Below are 24,023 nucleotides of genomic sequence, written 5' to 3' on the forward strand. Positions count from 1 at the left end.
TAACGGTTCTGGTTATCTAATTAAATGTTTATTTAGCATTTAGAAATTTAAAACAAGAAACTTATTAACATATTAATAACAAAGCAGTGATCAGATTAATGAGCAGTAATGACATGAATCTTGCCATAACCCATCGATCCCTGGTCTTTCAGCTCCAGGGCATTCTGCTATAGTTAACAACGCTGAAGACTTGATGCTGTCTGAGAATAGAGAATAGATTAACACTGAATTCAGACTTTATTCTGTCTGTAAATAGAATACAGACCTACCATGCGTATGCGTGGCTAAATAACATGCCCCACTGAGCACAAAGCCTTTTATAGAACGCTGCCTGCTGCCTGTCAACATGGCTTTGATGGTTCCTCGGGATTATAACTGGATTTGGGTTTAAACTTCAAGCCTTTACAGAATATATGAATAGCTCCTTCAAAGAATTACAGGAGAAGGAATGAGTGGCCTTACAGCCTTACGGCATGCCATGTCAGAAACGATTAGCCCAAATGGATGAACGATGCTTCAATGGTGGTTGATGCTAGGCCCATTCAATCTAAATGCATCACTACATCCCCGTCACTAAACTGTTTTAAAGATGAATGTCTGTCTCTCACGGTCAAACCTGGTGAAATTAAATATTGGTAATTTAGGCACAAAAACACATCAGTGGAAACATAAGTCTGAAAAGGGGGAAAAGCCAAGGCAAAACTATTTATTATTTCACTAACATACCTGAATAGCATGTATAGTATCCTAAGACATATTCTTCATACATTTGTCATACACAAGGCCTAACAGTGTTAATATTGGAAAGTAAAATACAGCCTAGAAAATTATATTTGATAGAAATCACTGTGGGCAATTTGTATAGACTGTAGGCACATTTGTGGGTGGCTTTAAATATTTAAATACCCATTAAATGTTTATTGTTGTGGGGTGAATAGCTAGCTATAAGCTAGGCCTGCAACCACAATATCTGAGCCACATTTTAATACAGAACTTTACATTGAATTGGTATCAGATATAGCATAGCTGACTGCAGGCTACAGCCTTTTCAAGCAGTTCAGCTATTTAGGCTACATGAAGGCAGCGTTATTTTTTACTGAAGCCTTTTGCTCGTTCAGGCTAAATAGCTCTGGCCCAGGGAGTAGTGCGCCTTCCTTCGCTACCGGCCCAGTGTACGGAACTACCTGGACCGAAACTACCGTGAACAGCAAGTGTGTTGTGTTTCCGTGTACGTCCCCGTGTCCGCCCATTTAACTAAAACACGGAACAAGGAAACACCTGTTGCACTGCAGTTGCGCATCTTTCACTGACTCTCAAACCACTAGTTTTCTTCTGACAAAAATACGTCCCAGAGTTCACAAATACCAACTGGTAAGTAGCATATACTAGTATACTATCCGAATTTCTTTGAAATAATTAGTTTTATTCCGATATTGTTTCAATAAAGAAACAGCATAACAAAATTTCCGTAATGTAGCCGAATGGCTCTGTTCTATAAAATACTCTCAGCCCTAAAGTCTAATACCTTTGATTCAAGACCGAAGCATAATGAAACCTACTTGGCCTAATTATAGCCTATTTAATTGACGGATGCACACTTTAGGGGGGGATTGAATCCAGGTAGACATTGCCTAATCAGTGACATAAACTATCAAACATGAATTGCCAACAGAACATGGGAACCAATGCAGCTTACGTTTGTGCAAGCGTTTGTCCCAAGTGGCACCCTATTCCCTACAGTGCAGTGCACTACTGTTGACGCGAACTCTATGAGCCCTGGTCAAACAAAGGAAAATAGGGTGCCATTTGGGACATCTTAAATCTCATGGGTGTCGCTGGTGGGTTAGTCTGTAAAATGGTGGTCCTCTGTAGCTCAGCTGGTAGAGCATGGCGCTTGTAACGCCAAGGTAGTGGGTTCGATCCCCGGGACCACCCATACACAAAAAAAAATGTATGCACGAATGACTGTAAGTCGCTTTGGATAAAAGCGTCTGCTAAATGGCATATTATTATTATTATTATTTAAATAGCACATGTAATGGCAATATTTAATATTGATAAAGTTAATATACAGTAAAGACTGATTAACACATTACTTGGCATATTGATATGTTTTTCTCGTTCTGTAATACACATGATTTTACAGGCTTCTGTTTGTGCAAGATTCTGTCAATAGAGATTGAAGCCAGACTGGAGGTACAAGGACAGGGGACACTGATAGATGATTGTTGTATTAATGTTGTACACTGTGTGATTCTGTAGCAGCTGACAACGTCGCTGCGTTTAGTTTTGACTTCCTACAAGCCTCTCGGGCTGGTATTTACATAACATTTGAATATGTCTGATTTGGAATAGAAAGGGCCTGTCTCCAAGAGGCCAGTTAGACGTTTTCTCTGCTTCTGTTCTGGAGGTGTCTCCCAGTTGCAACTTGTAATAAACCGGATAGATTTTGTATTGATATTATCAACGACTGCTCTAATTTTTTGTTCACCTGGATATTCCTATCAGATCTCATCGTAGGACACCATGTCTGAGGGTAAAACAGTCACTTCCAAGGCTGTGGAGCTGAAGCACCCAGAACTAGGACCAGAGACCCAGTCCTCCTCTCACCTGGACCCGACCCAGACCCCCCCTCAGGCACCGGAGAGTGGTGCTCATCCCGAGATAGAGACAGAGGAGAGAGGGCCTGCTGCCCCCACACCTGATACTGGGGCTGGTGTTGGAGATGGAGCCGGAGCCGGAGCCGGGGCCATTGGGAACCGTTGGACTTCTGCACTAAATCAGTTCAAACTCAAGAGGTTCTTTGTTTTGAGGGTAATAGTAGCCTACTTTTTATGCTCAGCTGTAAAGGTTTACTGTATACATAGAGTAGAACTACTGTAAAGGTTTACTTTATACATAGAGTAGACCTACTGTAAAGGTTTACTGTATACATAGAGTAGACCTACTGTAAAGGTTTACTGTATACATAGAGTAGACCTACTGTAAAGGTTTACTTTATACATAGAGTAGGCCTACTGTAAAGGTTTACTGTATACATAGAGTAGAGGTACTGTAAAGGTTTACTGTATACATAGAGTAGAGCTACTGTAAAGGTTTACTGTACACATAGAGTAGAGCTACTGTAAAGGTTTACTGTATACATAGAGTAGAGCTACTGTAAAGGTTTACTGTATACATAGAGTAGACCTACTAATGTATAGTGAAATCAACTAATCCCATTATATGGAACATTTCGATAGTTCTACTGCACGTATTAATTACATTTGAATTATTGTAGTGATCCACAATGCCGCGTTTATTTACTCTCAGGGCAATTTGATCAGATTAAGACTCCAGATTAACGTCCCCCTCAACCGGCTGTGTCTGTCCACGCCTACAGTAAATATAGTAATAATGAATCAGCTGCCAGGCCAGCGAGACACTCCTAAACTAACCACATGAATCTGAGCTCTTACAGTGCATTCGGAAAGTATTCAGGCCCCTTCACTTTTTCCACATTTTGTTACGTTACAGCCTTATTCTAAAATTGATTAAATAAAAAATGTTCCTCATCAATCTACACACAATACCCTATAATGACAAAGCAAAAACAGTTTTTTATCAATTTTAGCAAATTTCTTAAAATCAGAAATACCTAAGTATTCAGACCATTTGCTATAAGATTCAAAATTGAGCTCCGGTGCATCCTGTTTCCATTGATCATCCTTGAGATGTTTCTACAACTTGATTGGTGTCCACCTGTGGTAAATTCAATTGATTGGACATGATTTGGAAAGGCACACACCTGTCTATATAAGGTCCCACAGTTGACAATGCACGTCAGAGCAAAAACTAAGCCATGAGGTCGAAGGAATTGTCCGTAGAGCTCCGAGACAGGATTGTGTCGAGGCACAGATCTGGGGAAGGGTACCAAAACATTTCTGCAGCATTGAAGATCCCCAAGAACACAGTGGCCTCCATCATTCTTAAATGGCAGAAGTTTAGAAACACCAAGACTCTTCCTAGAGCTGGCCGCCCGGCCAAACTGAGCAATCGGGGGAGAAGGGCCTTGGTCAGGAAGGTGACCAAGAACCCGATGGTCACTCTGACAGAGCTCCAGAGTTCCTCTGTGGAGATGGGAGAACCTTCCAGAAGGACAAGACAACCATCTCTGCAGCACCAATCAGGCCTTTATGGTAGAGTGGCCAGACGGAAGCCACTCCTCAGTAAATGGCACATGACAGCCCGCTTGGAGTTTGCCAAAAGGCACCTAAAGGACTCTCAGACCATGAGAAACAAGATTCTCTGGTCTGATAAAACCAAGATTGAACTCTTTGGCCTGAATGCCAAGCATCACGTCTGGAGGAAACCTGGCACCATCCCTACGGTGAAGCATGGTGGTGGCAGTATCATGCTGTGGGAATGTTTTTCAGCGGCAGGGACTGGGAGACTAGTCAGGATCGAGGGAAAGATGAACGGAGCAAAGTACAGAGAAATCCTTGATGAAAATCTGCTCCAGAGTGCTCAGGACCTCAGACTTGGGCGAAGGTTCACCTTCCAACAGGACAACGACCCTAAGCACACAGCCAAGACAAGGCAGAAGTGGCTTCGGGACAAGTCTCTGAATGTCCTTGAGTGGCCCAGCCAGAGCCCAGACTTAAATCCGATCCAACATCTCTGGAGTGACCTGAAAATAGCTGTGTAGTGACACTCCCCATCCAACCTGACAGAGCTTGAGAGGATCTGCAGAGAAGAATGGGAGAAACTCCCCAAATACAAGTGTGCCAAGCTTGTAGCGTCATACCCAAGAAGACTCGAGGCTGTAATCACTGCCAAAGGTGCTTCAACAAAGTACTGAGAAAAGGGTCTGAATACTTATGTAAATGTGATATTTCAGTTTTTATTTTTAATACATTTGCCAAAACATTTTTAAACCTGTTTTTGCTTTGTTATTATGGGGTATCGTGTGTAGCTTGATGAGGGGAAAAAACGACTTAATCCATTTTATAATAAGGCTGTAACGTAACAAAATGTGGAAAAAGTGAAGGGGTCTAAATTATTTCCGAATGCACTGTATTTGCTGACACGTCAAAGTATTGAATGCGTCCCAAATAGCACCCTATCCCTATATAGTGCACTGCTTCTGAGCCAAATGGCACCCTCTTCGGATATGCAGTTTCACATGTGGAATTGCATTTTTACATGTGAAAAACATTCACATGTGAAAATCCAATTTGCACCTTCACATGTAAGAACTTTCGCTTTTGTTTAATATCAAGAAAAACTTCTGAAGTCGAGAACAAAATTAGTATTGCAATCAAAACAAACTCAAAAGTATTCAAGGAAAACTCCACCCAAAAACTATATATTTTGGTATTTGTTTCATTAGTCCATTGTTGACATAGTCCCAAAAATGTTTTGCTTGTCAGCAATCAAGTTTTCAAGATATGTCACTTTCAAAATACAGAAATCATCCCCTATGATGCTGCATTTTAAAAATATGACATATATTTTTTTATATGACGTATGCAGTAATTCAGCCTCCCGAGTCCCTCTCAACAGAGCAGAATAAAAGCAAGGTTACTGTGACTCAGATGATAATGATCGCTAATGGTCTAAATAATGTGAAGTTTCAGCTCTCAAGACTGCAAAAACGTATATTTTAGTGTGGATATTGTCCCATTTTTAAAGGTTGAATTGTAATCTAACACATTGTTTCCCTGTGCAGCCTGGGACCCTGGACCAAGCCCTGGAAGACATCAAGGCTCTGATCAGCCAGGAGGACGGATCTGTCCACGGTGTCTGGCTCATGGCTGAGTGAGTTACATTATTACCCATCTCTCCTATCCCTTACAACAACAAAAACATGTCAAATTTGCATTTTCACATGTATTACATTTAGAGTTGACATGTTAACTTGACCTTTTCACAATAGGGGCACTATTTATATAACAGGGTATCTTGGCAATGAAGCACTTTATCTACTTCCCCAGAGTCAGATGAACTCCTAGGTAAAATCTTCTGGTCTCTGTGTATAATCTTTAGGTAGATAGATATAATAGATATAATAGATATAATACAGTGGGGAAAAAAAGTATTTAGTCAGCCACCAATTGTGCAAGTTCTCCCACTTAAAAAGATGAGAGAGGCCTGTAATTTTCATCATAGGTACACGTCAACTATGACAGACAAATTGAGGAAAAAAAATCCAGAAAATCACATTGTAGTATTTTTAATGAATTTATTTGCAAATTATGGTGGAAAATAAGTATTTGGTCACCTACAAACAAGCAAGATTTCTGGCTCTCACAGATCTGTAATTTCTTCTTTAAGAGGCTCCTCTGTCCTCCACTCGTTACCTGTATTAATGGCACCTGTTTGAACTTGTTATCAGTATAAAAGACACCTGTCCACAACCTCAAACAGTCACACTCCAAACTCCACTATGGCCATGACCAAAGAGCTGTCAAAGGACACCAGAAACAAAATTGTAGACCTGCACCAGGCTGGGAAGACTGAATCTGCAATAGGTAAGCAGCTTGGTTTGAAGAAATCAACTGTGGGAGCAATTATTAGGAAATGGAAGACATACAAGACCACAGTGTCTGGCTCATGGCTGAGTTAGTTTATCACAAAGAAAGAGATTATAGATTATCACTATGTCTCTTATATCTCCTTGTTTCCATGGTCGTTCTATGCAGAGCGAGCTGGTTGTAAACTGGTTTTCTGGTTGAGATTGACGTTATTTATTATCAGGTTACAAACAACTGGGGTTTGCCTGCTGTGTTCCCATCATAGGTGCAACTGAAGCAAACCACTGATCACAGTATGGACATGATGGACAATCGCTTTTCTCTGGAACAGAGTAACTGCAAACCTGGTCACGCTCAGCATTAGGGAACTGCCAGGGACCTCACGATACGATAGCGCCATACTTAGGTGCCGATATGATATGGATTGTGTGATTCTCACGATTCTAATATGTATTGTGATTTGATACTGTGATTGTATTGCAATTTGATGTTCCAGACATATTGCTCACTATACCGTATGTCTGCTGCAGAGAGACGAGAGATAGCATGATAAAATTAGCTTTGATCAGTCATGGAACTAAAAATGCTGAAAACAGGTTGGATCACTATTTAAAAAGAAGATGGAGAACAAGCTATGGCTGACGCTATCTAGCATTTTATTGTTTTATTTTTTACAAATGATACTTGGAGTCAAAGTATCCATATAATATCATCCCAAATAATATTGCGAAATATAACGGTATCGATTCCCCCCCCCCCCATCACTACTCAGCATGGTGTGTATTGATCATGTATTGATTCTAGTATCTGGTGTTCTGTAATTAGTTAGTTCCCTGTAGGAAGAGAGGTTGCTTTGAGAGAGAGAGAGAGAGACCAACAGCTGACTAAACAGTAGCTGCATCTCAAATGGCACCCTATTCCCTATTCAACCTGTTCCCAAACTAGGGGTCGAATATGAAAATGGGCTTGCGGGAGAATTTCCTAAATCCTGAAGAAGAAAAAATATATAGAAAAAAATATATATATTACAATACCGTCTTTTGTATCTAAAAATCATTGTAATGTGGTTAACCTTAAAAATCTAAATGAAAATAATTCAAATCTGAAAGATAAAATTCAACCAGGGAGTGCCCTTAGATCATGGGGAAAAGGCCGCACTTGACCGTTGCGCTTGAATCATTCCCACAGTGAATGGCTAGGCTACGCTACGCTATGAAACCACACACTATTGCAGAGACTTTGATATTACCGGACGCAACTGATATGGTGAAAACAATGTGTGGGGAGGCAGAGGCACAGAAACTCCCATCAAGACCTTTGTCAGATAACACTGTTAAACAAATAATTGATGCTATAGCTAGCGATCAAGAGGAAACTGACTGAACGACTCAAACTCCCCACCTTATGCTCTCCAGATGGACGTTAGCTGTGAGGGCAGAGATGCCCATGCATTGACTTTTATTCGCTACATGTCGGGGGATGCTATTCACGAGGACATATTGTTCTGTCTCACGATTCCCGAGCATGAAACGGCATAGGGGATGTTCAGTGTGCTACGTGGCTACATTGATTGAAAAACAGATTCCATATGGGATCGAGTGGTGGGCCTTTGTACAAATTGGGCTCCATCTATCACGGGACGGCGGGCAGGCTTCTGCACTCTAGTTATGATTGTGTTTCCCGCTGCCATATGGACGCATTGTATGATACACCCACTGAGCTATAATGGATACACCGAGAGCAACAGAACTCGGAGATATGCAGCAGGTAACTTCGATTGTAAACTACATCAAACCACATCCACTGCTCGCACGCCTGCTCGCAAAACTAAATGGAGATGTGGGATCAGAGCATGACAATGTTCTATTTCACACCGAGGCTTGCTGGTTATCGAGAGAGTGTTGAGATTGGAACTGTTGTCACTCACAATGGATGTAAAAAAAACAGAATTGGTTGACTTTCTGTGTAATGAAAAGAAAAGAACAGGAAACAGCATCAGTAAGTGTCCCACACGAGTGACGACTGCTCACCTCCAGATGCTTGGAAGAGCACTTTGGGACCTACTTCCCAATCCGTTTGACCGTGGTCCTGGCTCAGTTGACATGCCGGTAAGTGAAATCGAACAGCTGATCGAGCTGTCATGTGACCAAATGCTGCAGACAACGCATTCACGGATCACTACGGAGGAGTTTTGGTTCCCGACTGAAAGGGAATACCCTGCTGTCTCCCTCTGAGCATTAATGCCGCGTTCAAGACAACTGGGAACTCGGATAGAAACGAGCTCCGACTGGGAAAAATATTTTTGAACGGTCATCCAACTCGGAATTCCAACTCGGGAACTCGGGCCTCTTTCTAGAGCTCCGACTTTCCGACCTGAAGATCACTGACGTCATGATTTGACCTCGTATTTTTCAGTGTTCACAGTTGTCTTGAAAGCACCATAAAACTCATGATACCCTTCGCCAGCTCATATCTGTGTGAAGCTGGATTCAGTGCTCTCGTCTGCATTAAAACCAAATATTGATCCAGGTTGGACGTGACAGAGATGAGATGAGGTGCGCCCTGTTGACCACGCCCCCTGACTTTGAGAAGCTCCGACGCGTCATTACATTTACATTTACGTCATTTAGCAGACGCTCTTATCCAGAGCGACTTACAAATTGGTGCATTCACCCTATAGCCAGTGGGATAACCACTTCACAATTATTATTATTATTATTTTTATTTTATTTTTTTAGGGGGGGGTGGGGGGTAGAATGATTACTTTATCCTATCCCAGGTATTCCTTAAAGAGGTGGGGTTTCAAATGTCTCCGGAAGGTGGTGATGGTCATGCATCAAGCCACACCCATCTCATTAGTGGTGGCGAGATAAGATCCATTATGTCAGACTAATTTGCAGTTGACTGTCAAAGCCCCAAATTAAAAGTATTGTCACGGCCGTCTACGGAAGGAGTGGACCAAAGCGCAGCGTTTGTAGCGAACATGACTTTATTAAAGTTAAAGTGCACGAACGAGAAAACAATAAACAATGACGGATAGTGAAGTCCTCAGTACACAGACTGAAACATGGAACAAAAACCCACAACCCTAAGGTGAACCCTGACAGTTTAAATATGGCTCCCAATCAGAGATAACGAGCCGACAGCTGACACTCGTTACCTCCGATTGGGAGTCACATGACGAGACAAGACACTACAACCAAAACCAAAACACAACCAAATGAACACACCCTATACCCAACACAACCAAATGAATACACCCTGGCTCAAACTACACAGTCCCGGAGCCAGAGCGTGACAGTACCCCCCCCTAAAGGCGCGGACTGCGACCGCGCCTCAATACGGGCTAAACAAGGGAGGGCTGGGCGGGCATACCTCCTCGGCGGTGGCTCTGGCTCCGGCCTTGATCCCCACCTCCTCTCCAACCCCCCAAAGTACCCCTGGTCCTGTCTAGCCCCGCTGGCCGGAGCCGGACTGACGACACGCGCCCCTGGCTTGGTGCGTGGAGGACGAACGGGCCTTACCAGGCTGACGACGCGCACCACTGCCTTGGCGCGGGGAGCAGGAATGGGCCGGACCGGGCTGACGAAGCGCACCCTTGACTTGGTGCGGAGAGCGGGACCGGGCCGGACAGGGCTGACGAAACGCACCACAGACTTGGTGCGGGGAGCAGGAACGGGCCGGACAGGGCCGACGAAACGCACCCTAGGCTTGATGCGTGGAGCCGGAACGGGCCTCCCCAGGCTGACGACTCGCATCCCTGGCTTGGTGCGAGTAGCAGGAGTGGGCTGGATCAGGCTGACGGCTCACACCCTTGGCTTGGTGCGAGTAGCAGGGACGAGCTGAACCAGGCTGACGACTCGCACCCTTGGCTTGGTGCGAGTGGCAGGAACAGGCCGGTTCGGGCTGGCGACGCACACCGTAGGTTCTGTGCGTGGAACAGGAACAGGCCGGACCGGGCTGGCGACGCGCACCGTAGGTTTGGTGCGAGTGGCAGGAACAGGCCGGGTCGGGCTGGCGACGCGCACCGTAGAGTTGGTGCGGGTGGCAGGAACAGGCCGGACCGGGCTGGCGACGCGCACCGTAGGTTTGGTGCGAGTGGCAGGAACAGGCCGGGTCGGGCTGGCGACGCACACCGTAGGCTTGGTGCGGGTGGCAGGAACAGGCCGGGCTGGGCTGGCGACGCACCCCGTAGGCTCTGTGCGTGCAGCAGGAACAGGCCGGGCTGGGCTGACGACGCACACCGTAGGTTTAGTGCGTGGAGCAGGAACAGGCCGGGCTGGGCTGGCGACGCACACCGTAGGTCTTGTGCGTGGAGCAGGAACAGGCCGGGCTGGGCTCGCGACGCACACCGTAGGTTTAGTGCGTGGAGCAGGAACAGGCCGGGCTGGGCTGGCGACGCACACCGTACACTTGGTGCGGGTGGCAGGAACAGGCCGGGCTGGGCTGGCGACGCACACCGTAGGTTTAGTGCGTGGAGCAGGAACAGGCCGGGCTGGGCTGGCGACGCACACCGTAGGTTTAGTGCGTGGAGCAGGAACAGGCCGGGCTGGGCTGGCGACGCACACCGTAGGTCTGGTACGTGGAGCAGGAACAGGCCGGACAGGGCTGTCGACGCACACCGTAGGCTTTGTGCGTGGAGCAGGAACAGGCCGGGCTGGGCTGGCGACGCACACCGTGGACTTGGTGCGTGGAGTAGGAACAGGCCGGTCCATACTGGGAACACACACCACTGGCCTTAACCGGGGATCAGGAACGGGCCGGACCGGACTGGTAACACACCTCAGTCTCTCACGCCGTGCCTCCACTACTTCCCTCCCTCTACTCGCCAATGGCTCCCGTAATCCGGTAGCCTTCTCTCCACGTCTCCCTGTGGCAGCCTCCTGCTGCCCAGCCGCCCAAGCCATGTGCCCCCCCCCAAAAACTTTTTGGGGTTGCCTCTCGTCCTTCCGACGATGGCCCTGCTGACGCCGTTGCTCCTCTCTCGCCAGGGCCTTGATCCTCCCCCAAGGTCCCTTGCCCCCGAGCATGTCCTCCCAGGACCACGATTTGCCCACCTGGGCCATCGCCAGCCTCTCGATCTCCTTACCCGGCGCTTCCTCCCATGTCCAGTCTCCTTGCTCCTGGACACGCTGCTTGGTCCTTTTGTGGTGGGTTTTTCTGTCACGGCCGTCTACGGAAGGAGTGGACCAAAGCGCAGCGTTTGTAGCGAACATGACTTTATTAAAGTTAAAGTGCACGAACGAGAAAACAATAAACAATGACGGATAGTGAAGTCCTCAGTACACAGACTGAAACATGGAACAAAAACCCACAACCCTAAGGTGAACCCTGACAGTTTTAAATATGGCTCCCAATCAGAGATAACGAGCCGACAGCTGACACTCGTTACCTCCGATTGGGAGTCACATGACGAGACAAGACACTACAACCAAAACACAACCAAATGAACACACCCTATACCCAACACAACCAAATGAATACACCCTGGCTCAAACTACACAGTCCCGGAGCCAGAGCGTGACAAGTATGTGATGGTGAGTTGAGAATACGAACAGAAATACTGTTAGAATGTTTTGCAATTGACTGCCATAGCCCCCCACCCAAAAAAAAACCATTGGCTGTTAATTACACAATTTGGCCTGTTAATTACATAATGGGTGGGGTCGCGAGAATTTTCAGATATCAAAATGGGGTCGTCGGCCAAAAAAGTTTACGAACCAATGTAGTACTCTTGACCAGAGCCATTCACTTCCTGGAGCAGCTAGCAGTAGGAAGGCATTATGGACACAAAGAGACACACACGGTTGCTTGCCTGAGGAGCTACTCTGTTGTTGGGATCATGCTTTAACCCAGCTCCCTCCTCCCCCCTCTGTCCCCCCTCCGCACCACACAGCCCCTTGCTCTCTGCTCTGCCCAGTCAAGGTTAAAGTCATTCTATTAACCCAGTCAAAGTTACTTCAGCTCTTTCTTCTGCTGTTGTCTTGGCTCGGCTCGGCTCGGCTTGGCTGCTTAGTGAACTATCCACCCAGCGACCCTGAAGGCTTCTAGCAGAAATCTGAGTGTCGGAGGAGGCGGACGCTTAGGCCACGTCCTACCGGCTCACCGAGCTGAGAGTGAGCGAGAGAGAGAGAGAATCCATGCCACCATTGATTACTTGTGTGCACAGGGGCAAGGGACTGTGAGTGTGTGTGTGTGTGTGCACAGGGGCAAGGGACTGTGTGTGTGTGAGACACGACATCAAGGCTGTAACAAAACGTGGAAAAAGTCAAGGGGTCCGACTACTTTCGGAATGCACTGTGTGTGTGTATATATATATATATATATATATATATATATATATATATATATATATACTATCCACCCATATATATACAGTGGGGGAAAAAAGTATTTAGTCAGCCACCAATTGTGCAAGTTCTCCCACTTAAAAAGATGAGAGAGGCCTGTAATTTTCATCATATGTACACGTCAACTATGACAGACAAATTGAGGAAAGAAAATCCAGAAAATCACATTGTAGTATTTTTAATGAATTTATTTGCAAATTATGGTGGAAAATAAGTATTTGGTCACCTACAAACAAGCAAGATTTCTGGCTCTCACAGACCTGTAACAACTTATTTAAGAGGCTCCTCTGTCCTCCACTCGTTACCTGTATTAATGGCACCTGTTTGAACTTGTTATCAGTATAAAAGACACCTGTCCACAACCTCAAACAGTCACACTCCAAACTCCACTATTGCCAAGACCAAAGAGCTGTCAAAAGACACCAGAAACAAAATTGTAGACCTGCACCAGGCTGGGAAGACTGAATCTGCAATAGGTAAGCAGCTTGGTTTAAAGAAATCAACTGTGGGAGCAATTATTAGGAAATGGAAGACATACAAGACCACTGATAATCTCCCTCGATCTGGGGCTCCACGCAAGATCTCACCCCGTGGGGTCAAAATGATCACAAGAACGGTGAGCAAAAATCCCAGAACCACACGGGGGGACCTAGTGAATGACCTGCAGAGAGCTGGGACCAAAGTAACAAAGCCTACCATCAGTAACACACTACGCCGCCAGGGACTCAAATCCTGCAGTGCCAGACGTGTCCCCCTGCAGTGCCAGTACATGTCCAGGCCTGTCTGAAGTTTGCTAGAGTGCATTTGGATGATCCAGAAGAGGATTGGGAGAATGTCATATGGTCAGATGAAACCAAAATAGAACTTTTTGGTAAAAACTCAACTCGTCGTGTTTGGAGGACAAAGAATGCTGAGTTGCATCCAAAGAACACCATACCTACTGTGAAGCATGGGGGTGGAAACATCATGCTTTGGGGCAGTTTTTTTGCAAAGGGACCAGGACGACTGATCCGTGTAAAGGAAAGAATGAATGGGGCCATGTATCGTGAGATTTTGAGTGAAAACCTCCTTCCATCAGCAAGGGCATTGAAGATGAAACGTGGCTGGGTCTTTCAGCATGACAATGATCCCAAACACACCGCCCGGGCAATGAAGGAGTGGCTTCGTAAGAAGCATTTCAAGGTCCTGGAGTGGCCTAGCCAGTCTCCAGATCTCAACCCCATAGAAAACCTTTGGAGGGAGTTGAAAGTCCGTGTTGCCCAGCGACAGCCCCAAAACATCACTGCTCTAGAGGAGATCTGCATGGAGGAATGGGCCAAAATACCAGCAACAGTGTGTGAAAACCTTGTGAAGACTTACAGAAAATGTTTGACCTGTGTCATTGCCAACAAAGGGTATATAACAAAGTATTGAGAAACTTTTGTTATTGATCAAATACTTATTTTCCACCATAATTTGCTAATAAATTCATTAAAAATCCTACAATGTGATTTTCTGGAATTTATTTTCTCATTTTGTCTGTCATAGTTGACGTGTACTTGTGATGAAAATTACAGGCCTCTCTCATCTTTTTAAGTGGGAGAACTTGCACAATTGGTGGCTGACTAAATACTTTTTTCCCCCACTGTATATATATGGGGGGATAGTATATATAAATAATTGTAAAGTGGTTATCCCACTGGCTATAGGGTGAATGCATCAATTTGTGAGTCGCTCTGGACTAGAGCGTCTGCTAAATGACGTAAATGTGCCCTTGAGCAAGGCACTTAACCCTAATTGCTCCTGTAAGTCGCTCTGGATAAGAGCGTCTGCTAAATGACTAAAATGTAAATGTAAAATGTTCATAAGAAGCGTTTCAAGGTCCTGGAGTGGCCTAGCCAGTCTCCAGATCTCAACCCCATAGAAAATCTGTAGTTGTGTGCTTGTGGTCAGGAGTTGTGTTGTTTTTGTGGTCAGTAGTTGTGGTCAGTAGTTGTGTGGTTGTGGTCAGTAGTTGTGTGGTTGTGGTTAGTGTCTAAACTACAGTTGTTGCATGTGAAAACTGAAAGAAGTGATTGGGTGAAATATAAAGGGGAGTGACTGTGTTGCTAGGCAACGGTCCTTGGCAGGCCTGCTACCTCCATGGCTAAAGCTTGTGCTTTGAAACTAAGTAAATACTTCACTCTGACCCACAAAACATATTTGCTAGATTCATGATAGTGTTGTTAGTCAAAGCAAATAAAATGCACTTCAAAACGTTATGTAGTTTTATTGGAATTTGCAGCTGTTGTTGGTAAGTAATGAATTTGCTAGCTTCTGACATGACTTACTGCATCTAGAAAGAGAGCAGTTGATGGGTTACTACAACAGCTCTATCTATTGATTGGTAGAAGCTATTCCGAATATTTTCAGATTTGAAAAGCATAGAAGTAGAGGAAGATTTCATATGCTCAAAGTTTTTGTCTGACTTATTGGGGGAGTGGTCAAAATGGCAGTTGTTTGGAAAAAGTTGGGGAAAATATGTTAATGCAGTTACTAAAACAGCTGTATCGTTAGATCCGTCGTGGATATATTTGTTCCGTGAACAGATTTGAATAGCAGAGAGGTAGACCAAGATGTCATACCCTCTAACCTAATGTATAACTCATTCGGATAGTGGTCAAAAGTTCTGTTGTTTATAAAAAGTTAGAGAAAATGTTGTTGATGCGGCTACTTAAACAGCTGTAACGTTTGATCGGTACCAGATAATTCAGTTATTATAGAGGAAGATTTCATACGCTTTGACTTTTTTTCTGAGTTGTCAAAAGTTACATTGTTGCATTTACAGTGAACGTTGGAAGTGATGATGTCACAATGGGGCGCTTTAGAATGCTGAGAAAAAAGTCCCATTTAAAGTGAATGAAGACGTACAACAAGAAATATCAAATGTTTAATAGTTTTAAAAAGTATAAAAACATATCAAAAAGTTGTATGAAAGCAACCTAATCCAGATCAGTCTACACGTTTATAAAGTGCTCTGAATGGGGAGGGGAAAACTGAAAACTAGCTGTTATTGGCAGAGAGATTTGGAACTCTCTTTCTTATTGGTCTATTAACTAATTTATCACCTGGTGATGTCACCAGGCAGGCCAAAACTCCATCCCACCAAAACAGGCTGACATTGCAGGCGGTCTTTTCAAACTGCTCTTACACTAAAAGGGAATTATCATAATTTTCACAATTTCACAGTATTATTCCAACCTCATAGTGTGGGAAATCACGTTTTTGACTTCACTGGGCCTTTAAAGGTCATTTCCGATTGTGCTGACACATGCAGCGTTTACCGTGAATGCAGTCTCCGCTAACGCGGGAACATTGCCTTTACATTTAAATCACGCTGTAACGCTGAACTTCTGCCATACAGATTGAATAGAGCCCTTACTTTGTTAAGCAAATGATTGATAAAAAATCCGTACCTCTATTCCCCAGGGTTGACCATTGGAACAACGAGAAAGAGCGTGTGGTGCTGATCACAGACAACTCCCTGCTGGTCTGTAAGTACGACTTCGTCATGCTCAACTGTGAGCAGATACAGAGAATCCCTCTCAACTTTGTAGACCGCATCTCCCACGGCAACTTCAGCTTCCCTCAGCGGTCTCTCCTCACGTGAGTACCCCTCTCCTCTCATCTTCCTCCTCCCTTTGTTCAATAGTCATCTACAGTCATTTCCCCTGCCCAACTATTCGCAGCAATGCTCTGTCCTGCAAGCATCCAATTCTAACAGCTGATTGTGTCTGTGGTCATATTTCCACAGGCCTACAATGCTAACAACTGTTTATGCTGTATGTCTGTATATTCAGGGCCAGAAGGTATACTGTTAGGGGGCCAATTCAGTAATAGCAGTGGTTTGAGGTGGAAGTATTAACAGTGGTTATTAGCAGTGGTTGGAGGTAGAATTATTAGCAGTGGTTTGAGGTGGAAGTATTAACAGTGGTTATTAGCAGTGGTTGGAGGTAGAATTATTAGCAGTGGTTGGAGGTGGAAGTATTAACAGTGGTTATTAGCAGTGGTTGGAGGTAGAATTATTAGCAGTGGTTGGAGGTGGAAGTATTAACAGTGGTTATTAGCAGTGGTTGGAGGTAGAATTATTAGCAGTGGTTGGAGGTGGAAGTATTAAGTGGTTGGTGGTGGAAGTATTAGCAGTGGTTATTAGCAGTGGTTGGTGGTAGAATTATTAGCAGTGCTGGGAGGTGGAAGTATTAAGTGGTTGGTGGTGGAAGTATTAGCAGTGGTTGGAGGTGGAAGTATTAAGTGGTTGGTGGTGGAAGTATTAGCAGTGCTGGGAGGTGGAAGTATTAAGTGGTTGGTGGTGGAAGTATTAAGTGGTTGGTGGTGGAAGTATTAGCAGTGGTTGGAGGTGGAAGTATTAAGTGGTTGGTGGTGGAAGTATTAGCAGTGCTGGGAGGTGGAAGTATTAAGTGGTTGGTGGTGGAAGTATTAGCAGTGGTTGGAGGTGGAAGTATTATTAGTGGTTGGAGGTGGAAGTATTAACGTTGGTTGGAGGTGGAAGTATTAGTAGTGGTTGAAGGTGACAGTATTAGCAGTGGTTGGAGGTGGAAGTATTAACAGTGGTTATTAGCAGTAGTTTGAAGTGGAAGTATTAGCAGTAGTTGGACGTGGAAGTGTTAACAATGGCTAGAGAACAGTGGTTATTAGCAGTAGATGGAGGTGGAAGGATTAGCAGTGGTTGGAAGTGTCAACGATGTAGTGATGGTGTGGTGGGGAATCAGGCGCAGAAGCAGAGGTACAGTCCAACAAGACTTTACTATGCAAAAATAATCCACAAACGGCAGGAGGCCAAACAGACGCGCACAGGCGTCAACACACGATCGCACGAAAACACAGTGCGCAAAACTCTCCTAAACAGAGGAGGACACTACTAATCCTGGCGTACTGGAAAAAATAACACAGCTACGCAACCATCTGACAAGCGACAATTACACACAACACTATACACACAAACAGGGAACTAAATAGGGTGCATAATGAGACCTAACACAAAACAGGTGTGGCTAACAGACAAAACTAATCAAACAGGAAACACAGAACATAGAACGGTGGCAGCTAGAATTCCGGAGACGACGAACGCCGAAGCCTGCCCGAACAAGGGAGAGAGGCAGCCTCGGCCGAAACCGTGACAGTACCCCCCCATTGACGCGCGGCTCCAGACGCGCGCCGACTCCGGCCTTGGGGACGACCCGGAGGCCGCGGCGCAGGGCGCGTCGGATACCCCCGATGGAATTCCGTCAGGAGCGACGGGTCCAAAATGTCTCTCCTCGGCACCCAGCACCGCTCCTCCGGACCGTACCCCTCCCACTCCACTAGATACTGAAGACCCCCCCTCCGACGTCTAGAATCCAAGATGGATTTCACGGTGTACGCCGGTGCCCCCTCGATGTCCAACGGGGGCGGAGGAGTCTCCAAGATCTCATGTTCTTGGAGTGGGCCCGCTACCACCGGCCTGAGAAGGGACACATGGAACGAGGGGTTAATACACTTATACTCCACTGGTAACTGTAATCTATAACAAACCTCGTTCAACCTTCTCAGGACTTTAAATGGCCCTACAAACCGCCGACCCAGTTTCCGACAGGGCAGGCGGAGGGGCAGGTTTCTGGCAGAGAGCCAGACTCGATCTCCAGGTGCGTACACAGGCCCCTCACTGCGGTGTAGGTCGGCGCTCGTCTTCTGTCGACGTATGGCACGCTGCAGATGGACGTGTGCAGCGTTCCACGTCTCCTCCGAGCGCCGCACCCACTCATCCACAGCGGGGGCCTCGATCTGGCTCTCATGCCATGGTGCCAGAACCGGCTGGTACCCTAAAACACACTGAAAAGGGGTTAGTTGGGTGGAGGAGTGGCGGAGAGAGTTCTGTGCCATCTCGGCCCAGGGCACATATCTCGCCCACTCCTCCGGCCGGTCCCGGCAGTATGTTCTGAGAAACCTGCCCACATCCTGGTTTACGCGTTCCACCTGCCCATTACTCTCCGGGTGGTAACCCGAGGTGAGGCTCACCGAGACCCCCAACCGCTCCATAAAAGCTCTCCAGACTCTGGAGGTGAATTGGGGACCCCGGTCAGCCACAATGTCCTCGGGCACCCCGTAGTGCCGGAACACATGAGTGAATAGTGCTTCGGCGGTCTGTAGGGCAGTAGGAAGACCCGGCATGGGGAGCAAACGACAGGCCTTAGAGAACCGGTCCACAACGACCAGGAGTGTAGTATTCCCTTGAGAGAGGGGAAGGTCAGTTATAAAATCCACCGAGAGGTGGGACCATGGTCGTTGTGGAACGGGCAGGGGCAGTAACTTACCCCTAGGCAGATGTCTAGGCGCCTTACACTGGGCGCACACCGAGCAGGAGGAAACATAAACCCTCACATCCCTGGCCAACGTGGGCCACCAATATTTGGCACTAAGACAGTGCACTGTCCGGCCGATACCCGGATGTCCAGAGGAGGGTGACGTGTGAGCCCAATAGATCAATCGATCCCGACACTCGAGCGGAACATACTTCCGACCCTCCGGGCATTGTGGTGGACTAGGGTCGGTGCGTAATGCCCGCTCGAGCTCAGAATCGAGCTCCCACACCACCGGTGCCACTAGACACGACTCCGGCAGTATGGGAGTGGGCTCCACGGACCTCTCCTCCCCGTCATACCGCCGAGACAGCGCATCTGCCTTACCGTTTTGTGACCCAGGGATGTAGGTGATCTTAAAAGAGAAACGGGTCAAAAACATACTCCATCTAGCCTGTCGAGGGTTCAGCCTCCTCGCTGCCCGGATGTACTCCAGGTTACGGTGGTCCGTCAAAATGAGGAAAGGGTGTTGAGCCCCCTCAAGCCAGTGCCTCCACACCTTAAGGGCCTGTACCACAGCTAACAGCTCCCTGTCCCCTACGTCATAATTTCGCTCCGCCGGGCTGAGCTTCTTGGAATAGAAGGCACAGGGGCGGAGTTTAGGTGGCGCGCCTGACCGTTGTGAAAGCACGGCGCCAATACCGGCCTCAGACGCGTCCACCTCTACCTGAAATGGTAAAGAGGGATCCGGATGCGCCTGCACCGGAGCCGAGGTGAACAGGTCCTTCAGCTTCTCAAACGCCCTGTCCGCCTCGACTGACCACTGCAGACGCACCGGGCCCCCCTTTAAGAGAGACGTGATGGGAGCTGCCACTTGCCCAAAACCCCGGATAAACCTCCGGTAGTAATTCGCAAACCCCAAAAACTGCTGCACCTCTTTCACAGTGGTTGGTGTTTGCCAATTACGCACGGCTGACACTCGGTCTACCTCCATCTTCACCCCTGACGCAGACAACTGATACCCCAAAAAGGAAATCGACTCCTGGAAAAACAGACACTTCTCTGCCTTCACATACAGGTCGTGCTCCACCAGCCTCCGCAACACCCTGCGCACCAGGGCCACATGCTCGACACGGGTAGGTGAGTACACGAGAATGTCATCTATGTACACCACGACTCCCTGTCCCTGCATGTCCCTGAAGATCTCATCCACGAATGATTGGAAAACTGACGGAGCATTCATCAACCCGTATGGCATGACTAGATACTCGTAATGGCCCGAGGTGGTACTAAAGGCTGTTTTCCATTCATCATCCTTCCTGATGCGCACCAAGTTGTACGCGCTCCTGAGATCTAATTTCGTGAAGAAACGCGCCCCATGCAACGACTCAGTCATGGTCGCAATCAGCGGGAGTGGATAACTATACTTCACCGTAATCTGATTGAGACCACGGTAATCGATGCACGGACGCAAACCCCCATCCTTTTTCTTCACGAAAAAGAAACTCGAGGACGCGGGGGAAGTGGACGGCCGTATGTATCCTTGTCTCAGTGATTCGTCTATGTAAACCTCCATAGCTTTCTTCTCCTCCTGAGACAGAGGATACACATGACTCCGTGGGAGCGCAGCTCCTGCCTGAAGGTCTATCGCACAATCCCCCTGCCTATGGGGTGGCAACCGCGTCGCCCTCGCCTTACTAAACGCAATAGCCAAATCCCCATACTCAGGTGGAATGTGCAATGCGGGCACCTGGTTTGGACTCTCCACCGAGGTAGCCCCTATGGAAACGCCCAAACATCTACCCACACACTGAGCAGACCACTCCATCAGAGCCCTCTCCTGCCACGAAATAACGGGGTTATGGGTACTTAACCAGGGCATGCCCAGCACCACCGGATACGCAGGAGAGTCAATCAGAAACAGTTGAATTATCTCCTGATGACTCCCCTGCGCACACATCCTAAGTGGCGCCGTGACCTCCCTGATTAAGCCCGTACCCAACGGACGACTATCTAGGGCGTGAACGGGAAAAGGAACATCAACAGGGAGAAGGGGAAACCCTAACTCTAAACAAAACTTCTTATCAATAAAATTCCCAGCCGCGCCTGAATCTACCAGCGCCTTATACTGGGAATGAGGTGCCACCTGCGGAAAACGCACAGGCATACAAAAATGGGCAACAGTGAGCTCTGGGTGAGTGGGGCGCCTACTCACCTGGAGGGAATCCCCAGTGCGGGACCTGTCGTCATCTCCCCGAGGAGGCCATCCCCAGCACCTAGCCGCGGTGTGTCCTCCCCGACCACAGTTGGTGCGGTGGATGGACCCCCTCACCTGCCGACTCCTCCTATCTCTAGCGCCAGCGCCCCCGAGCTCCATAGGACACGGCTCGGATGCGCTGGAGGGTGAAATGGACGGACCCCCCTCAGGACGTCCGCGGGTGGCCAATAGGTTATCTAACCTGATTGACATGTCGACCAGCTGGTCGAAAGAGAGACTGGTGTCCCTACAGGCCAGCTCCCTACGGACGTCCTCTCTTAGGCTACATCGATATATATCGACGAGGGCCCGCTCATTCCACCCTGCATCAGCCGCTAGAGTACGGAATTCAAGCGCGAATTCCTGAGCACTCCTCCTCCCCTGCCGGAGGAAGACCAGACGCTCCCCCGCCGCTTTCCCCTCCGGGGGATGGTCGAACACCGCCCTAAAGCGGCGGGAGAACTCGTCGTAGGTGATACTCGCGGCGTCGATCTTCCTCCACTCCGCGTTGGCCCATTCCAACGCCTTCCCGGACAGGCAGGATATCAGGGCAGACACGCTCTCATGCCCCGAGGGTGCCGGGTGTACGGTGGCCAGGTACAACTCCACCTGGAGGAGGAATCCCTGACACCCAGCCGCGGTTCCGTCGTAGGCCCTCGGGAGAGCGAGTCGGATCCCTCGGTGTTCTGGCGCTGGAATGGGCAGGCTGGCCGATGGTGCTGGCTGGGCTGGCGGTGAGGAAGGTGTTGGAGGTGCGCCCCAGCCTCGGAGCGTGGTGATTACCTCCTGCAGGGCGGTTCCCATCTGGAGGATCTGTTCCTGTTGCTCCCGAACCTGGACCTCCAGTCTCGTCGGCGCTGCTTCGGCTCCCGCTGATTCCATGTTTTGGGTGTGTAATTCTGTCAACGATGTAGTGATGGTGTGGTGGGGAATCAGGCGCAGAAGCAGAGGTACAGTCCAACAAGACTTTACTATGCAAAAATAATCCACAAACGGCAGGAGGCCAAACAGACGCGCACAGGCGTCAACACACGATCGCACGAAAACACAGTGCGCAAAACTCTCCTAAACAGAGGAGGACACTACTAATCCTGGCGTACTGGAAAAAATAACACAGCTACGCAACCATCTGACAAGCGACAATTACACACAACACTATACACACAAACAGGGAACTAAATAGGGTGCATAATGAGACCTAACACAAAACAGGTGTGGCTAACAGACAAAACTAATCAAACAGGAAACACAGAACATAGAACGGTGGCAGCTAGAATTCCGGAGACGACGAACGCCGAAGCCTGCCCGAACAAGGGAGAGAGGCAGCCTCGGCCGAAACCGTGACAGGAAGTGTATGTTTTAACAGTGCTTATTAGCAGTGGTTGGAGGTGGAAGTCTTAACAGTGGTTATTAACAGTGGTTGGAGGTGGAAGTTTTAGCAGTGGTTGGAGGTGGACATTTTAGCAGTGGTTGAAGGTGTAGTATTAACAGTGGTTGAAGGTGGAAGTATTAACAGTGGTTGGAGGTGGAAGTATTAACAGTGGTTGGAGGAGGCAGTATTGGCAGTCGTTGGAGTTGGAAGTATTACAAGTGGTTGGAGGAGGTTGTATTAGCAGTGGTTGGAGATGGAAGTATTAGCAGTGGTTAGAGGTGGACGTATTAACAGTGGTTATTGGCAGTAGTTTGAGGTGGAAGTATTAGCAGTGCTGGGAGGTGGAAGTATTAAGTGGTTGGTGGTGGAAGTATTAAGTGGTTGGTGGTGGAAGTATTAGCAGTGCTGGGAGGTGGAAGTATTAAGTGGTTGGTGGTGGAAGCATTAGCAGTAGTTGGACGTGGAAGTGTTAACAATGGTTATTAGCAGTGGTTGGAGGTGGAAGTATTAACAGTGGTTATTAGCAGTGGTTGGTGGTGGACGTATTAACAGTTGTTTTTAACAGTGGTTGGAGGTGGAAGTACTAGCAGTGGTTGGAGGTGGAAGTACTAGTAGTGGTTGGAGGTGGAAGTATTATCAGTGGCTGGAGGTGGAAGTATTAACAGTGGTTATTAGCAGTGGCTGGAGGTGGAAGTATTAGCAGTGGTTGGAGGTGGAAGTATTAACAGTGGTTATTAACAGTGGTTGGAGGTGGAAGTATTAACAGTGGTAGGAGGTGGAAGTTTTAGCAGTGGTTGGAGGTGGAAGTTTTAGCAGTGGTTGGAGGTAGAAGTGTTAGCAGTTGTTGGAGGTGTACATTTTAACAGTGCTTAATAACAGTGGTTGGAGGTGGCAGTAATAGCAGTGGTTTTAGGTGGCAGTATTAGCAGTGGTTGGAAGTGGAAGTTTTAAAAGTGGTTGGAGGTGGAAGTATTAACAGTGCTTATTAGTGGTTGGTGGTGGAAGTATTAACAGTGGTTGTTAACAATGATTGTAGGTGGAAGTATTAACAGTGGTTGGAGGTGGAAGTATTTACATTGGTTGAAGGTGTAATATTAACAGTGGTTGAAGGTGGAAGTATTGGCAATATTTTAGGTGCATGTATTAGCAGTGGTTTAGGTGGAAGTATTAACAGTGGTTGGAGGTGGAAGTATTAACAGTGGTTGGAGGTGGAAG

The 24,023-nt window shown here is 47.2% G+C and overlaps 1 protein-coding gene across 1 annotated transcript in view; it reads left to right on the forward strand.

The window, feature by feature from the left end:
- Positions 1-1,246: 1,246 nt before the first annotated feature.
- Positions 1,247-24,023, forward strand: part of LOC311131655 (tumor protein p63-regulated gene 1-like protein) — a 48,529-nt gene continuing 25,752 nt past the window's right edge. The window contains exons 1-4 of the mRNA XM_084164763.1: positions 1,247-1,371; positions 2,509-2,814; positions 5,711-5,799; positions 16,313-16,489. Of these exons, the coding sequence (XP_084020889.1) occupies positions 2,527-2,814; positions 5,711-5,799; positions 16,313-16,489 (554 nt within the window). The 5' untranslated portion in view covers positions 1,247-1,371; positions 2,509-2,526. The remainder of the gene's footprint in view (positions 1,372-2,508; positions 2,815-5,710; positions 5,800-16,312; positions 16,490-24,023) is intronic.

Source organism: Coregonus lavaretus, assembly GCF_964263955.1.
Source record: "Coregonus lavaretus genome assembly, chromosome: 6".
Taxonomy (NCBI): Eukaryota; Metazoa; Chordata; class Actinopteri; order Salmoniformes; family Salmonidae; genus Coregonus; species Coregonus lavaretus.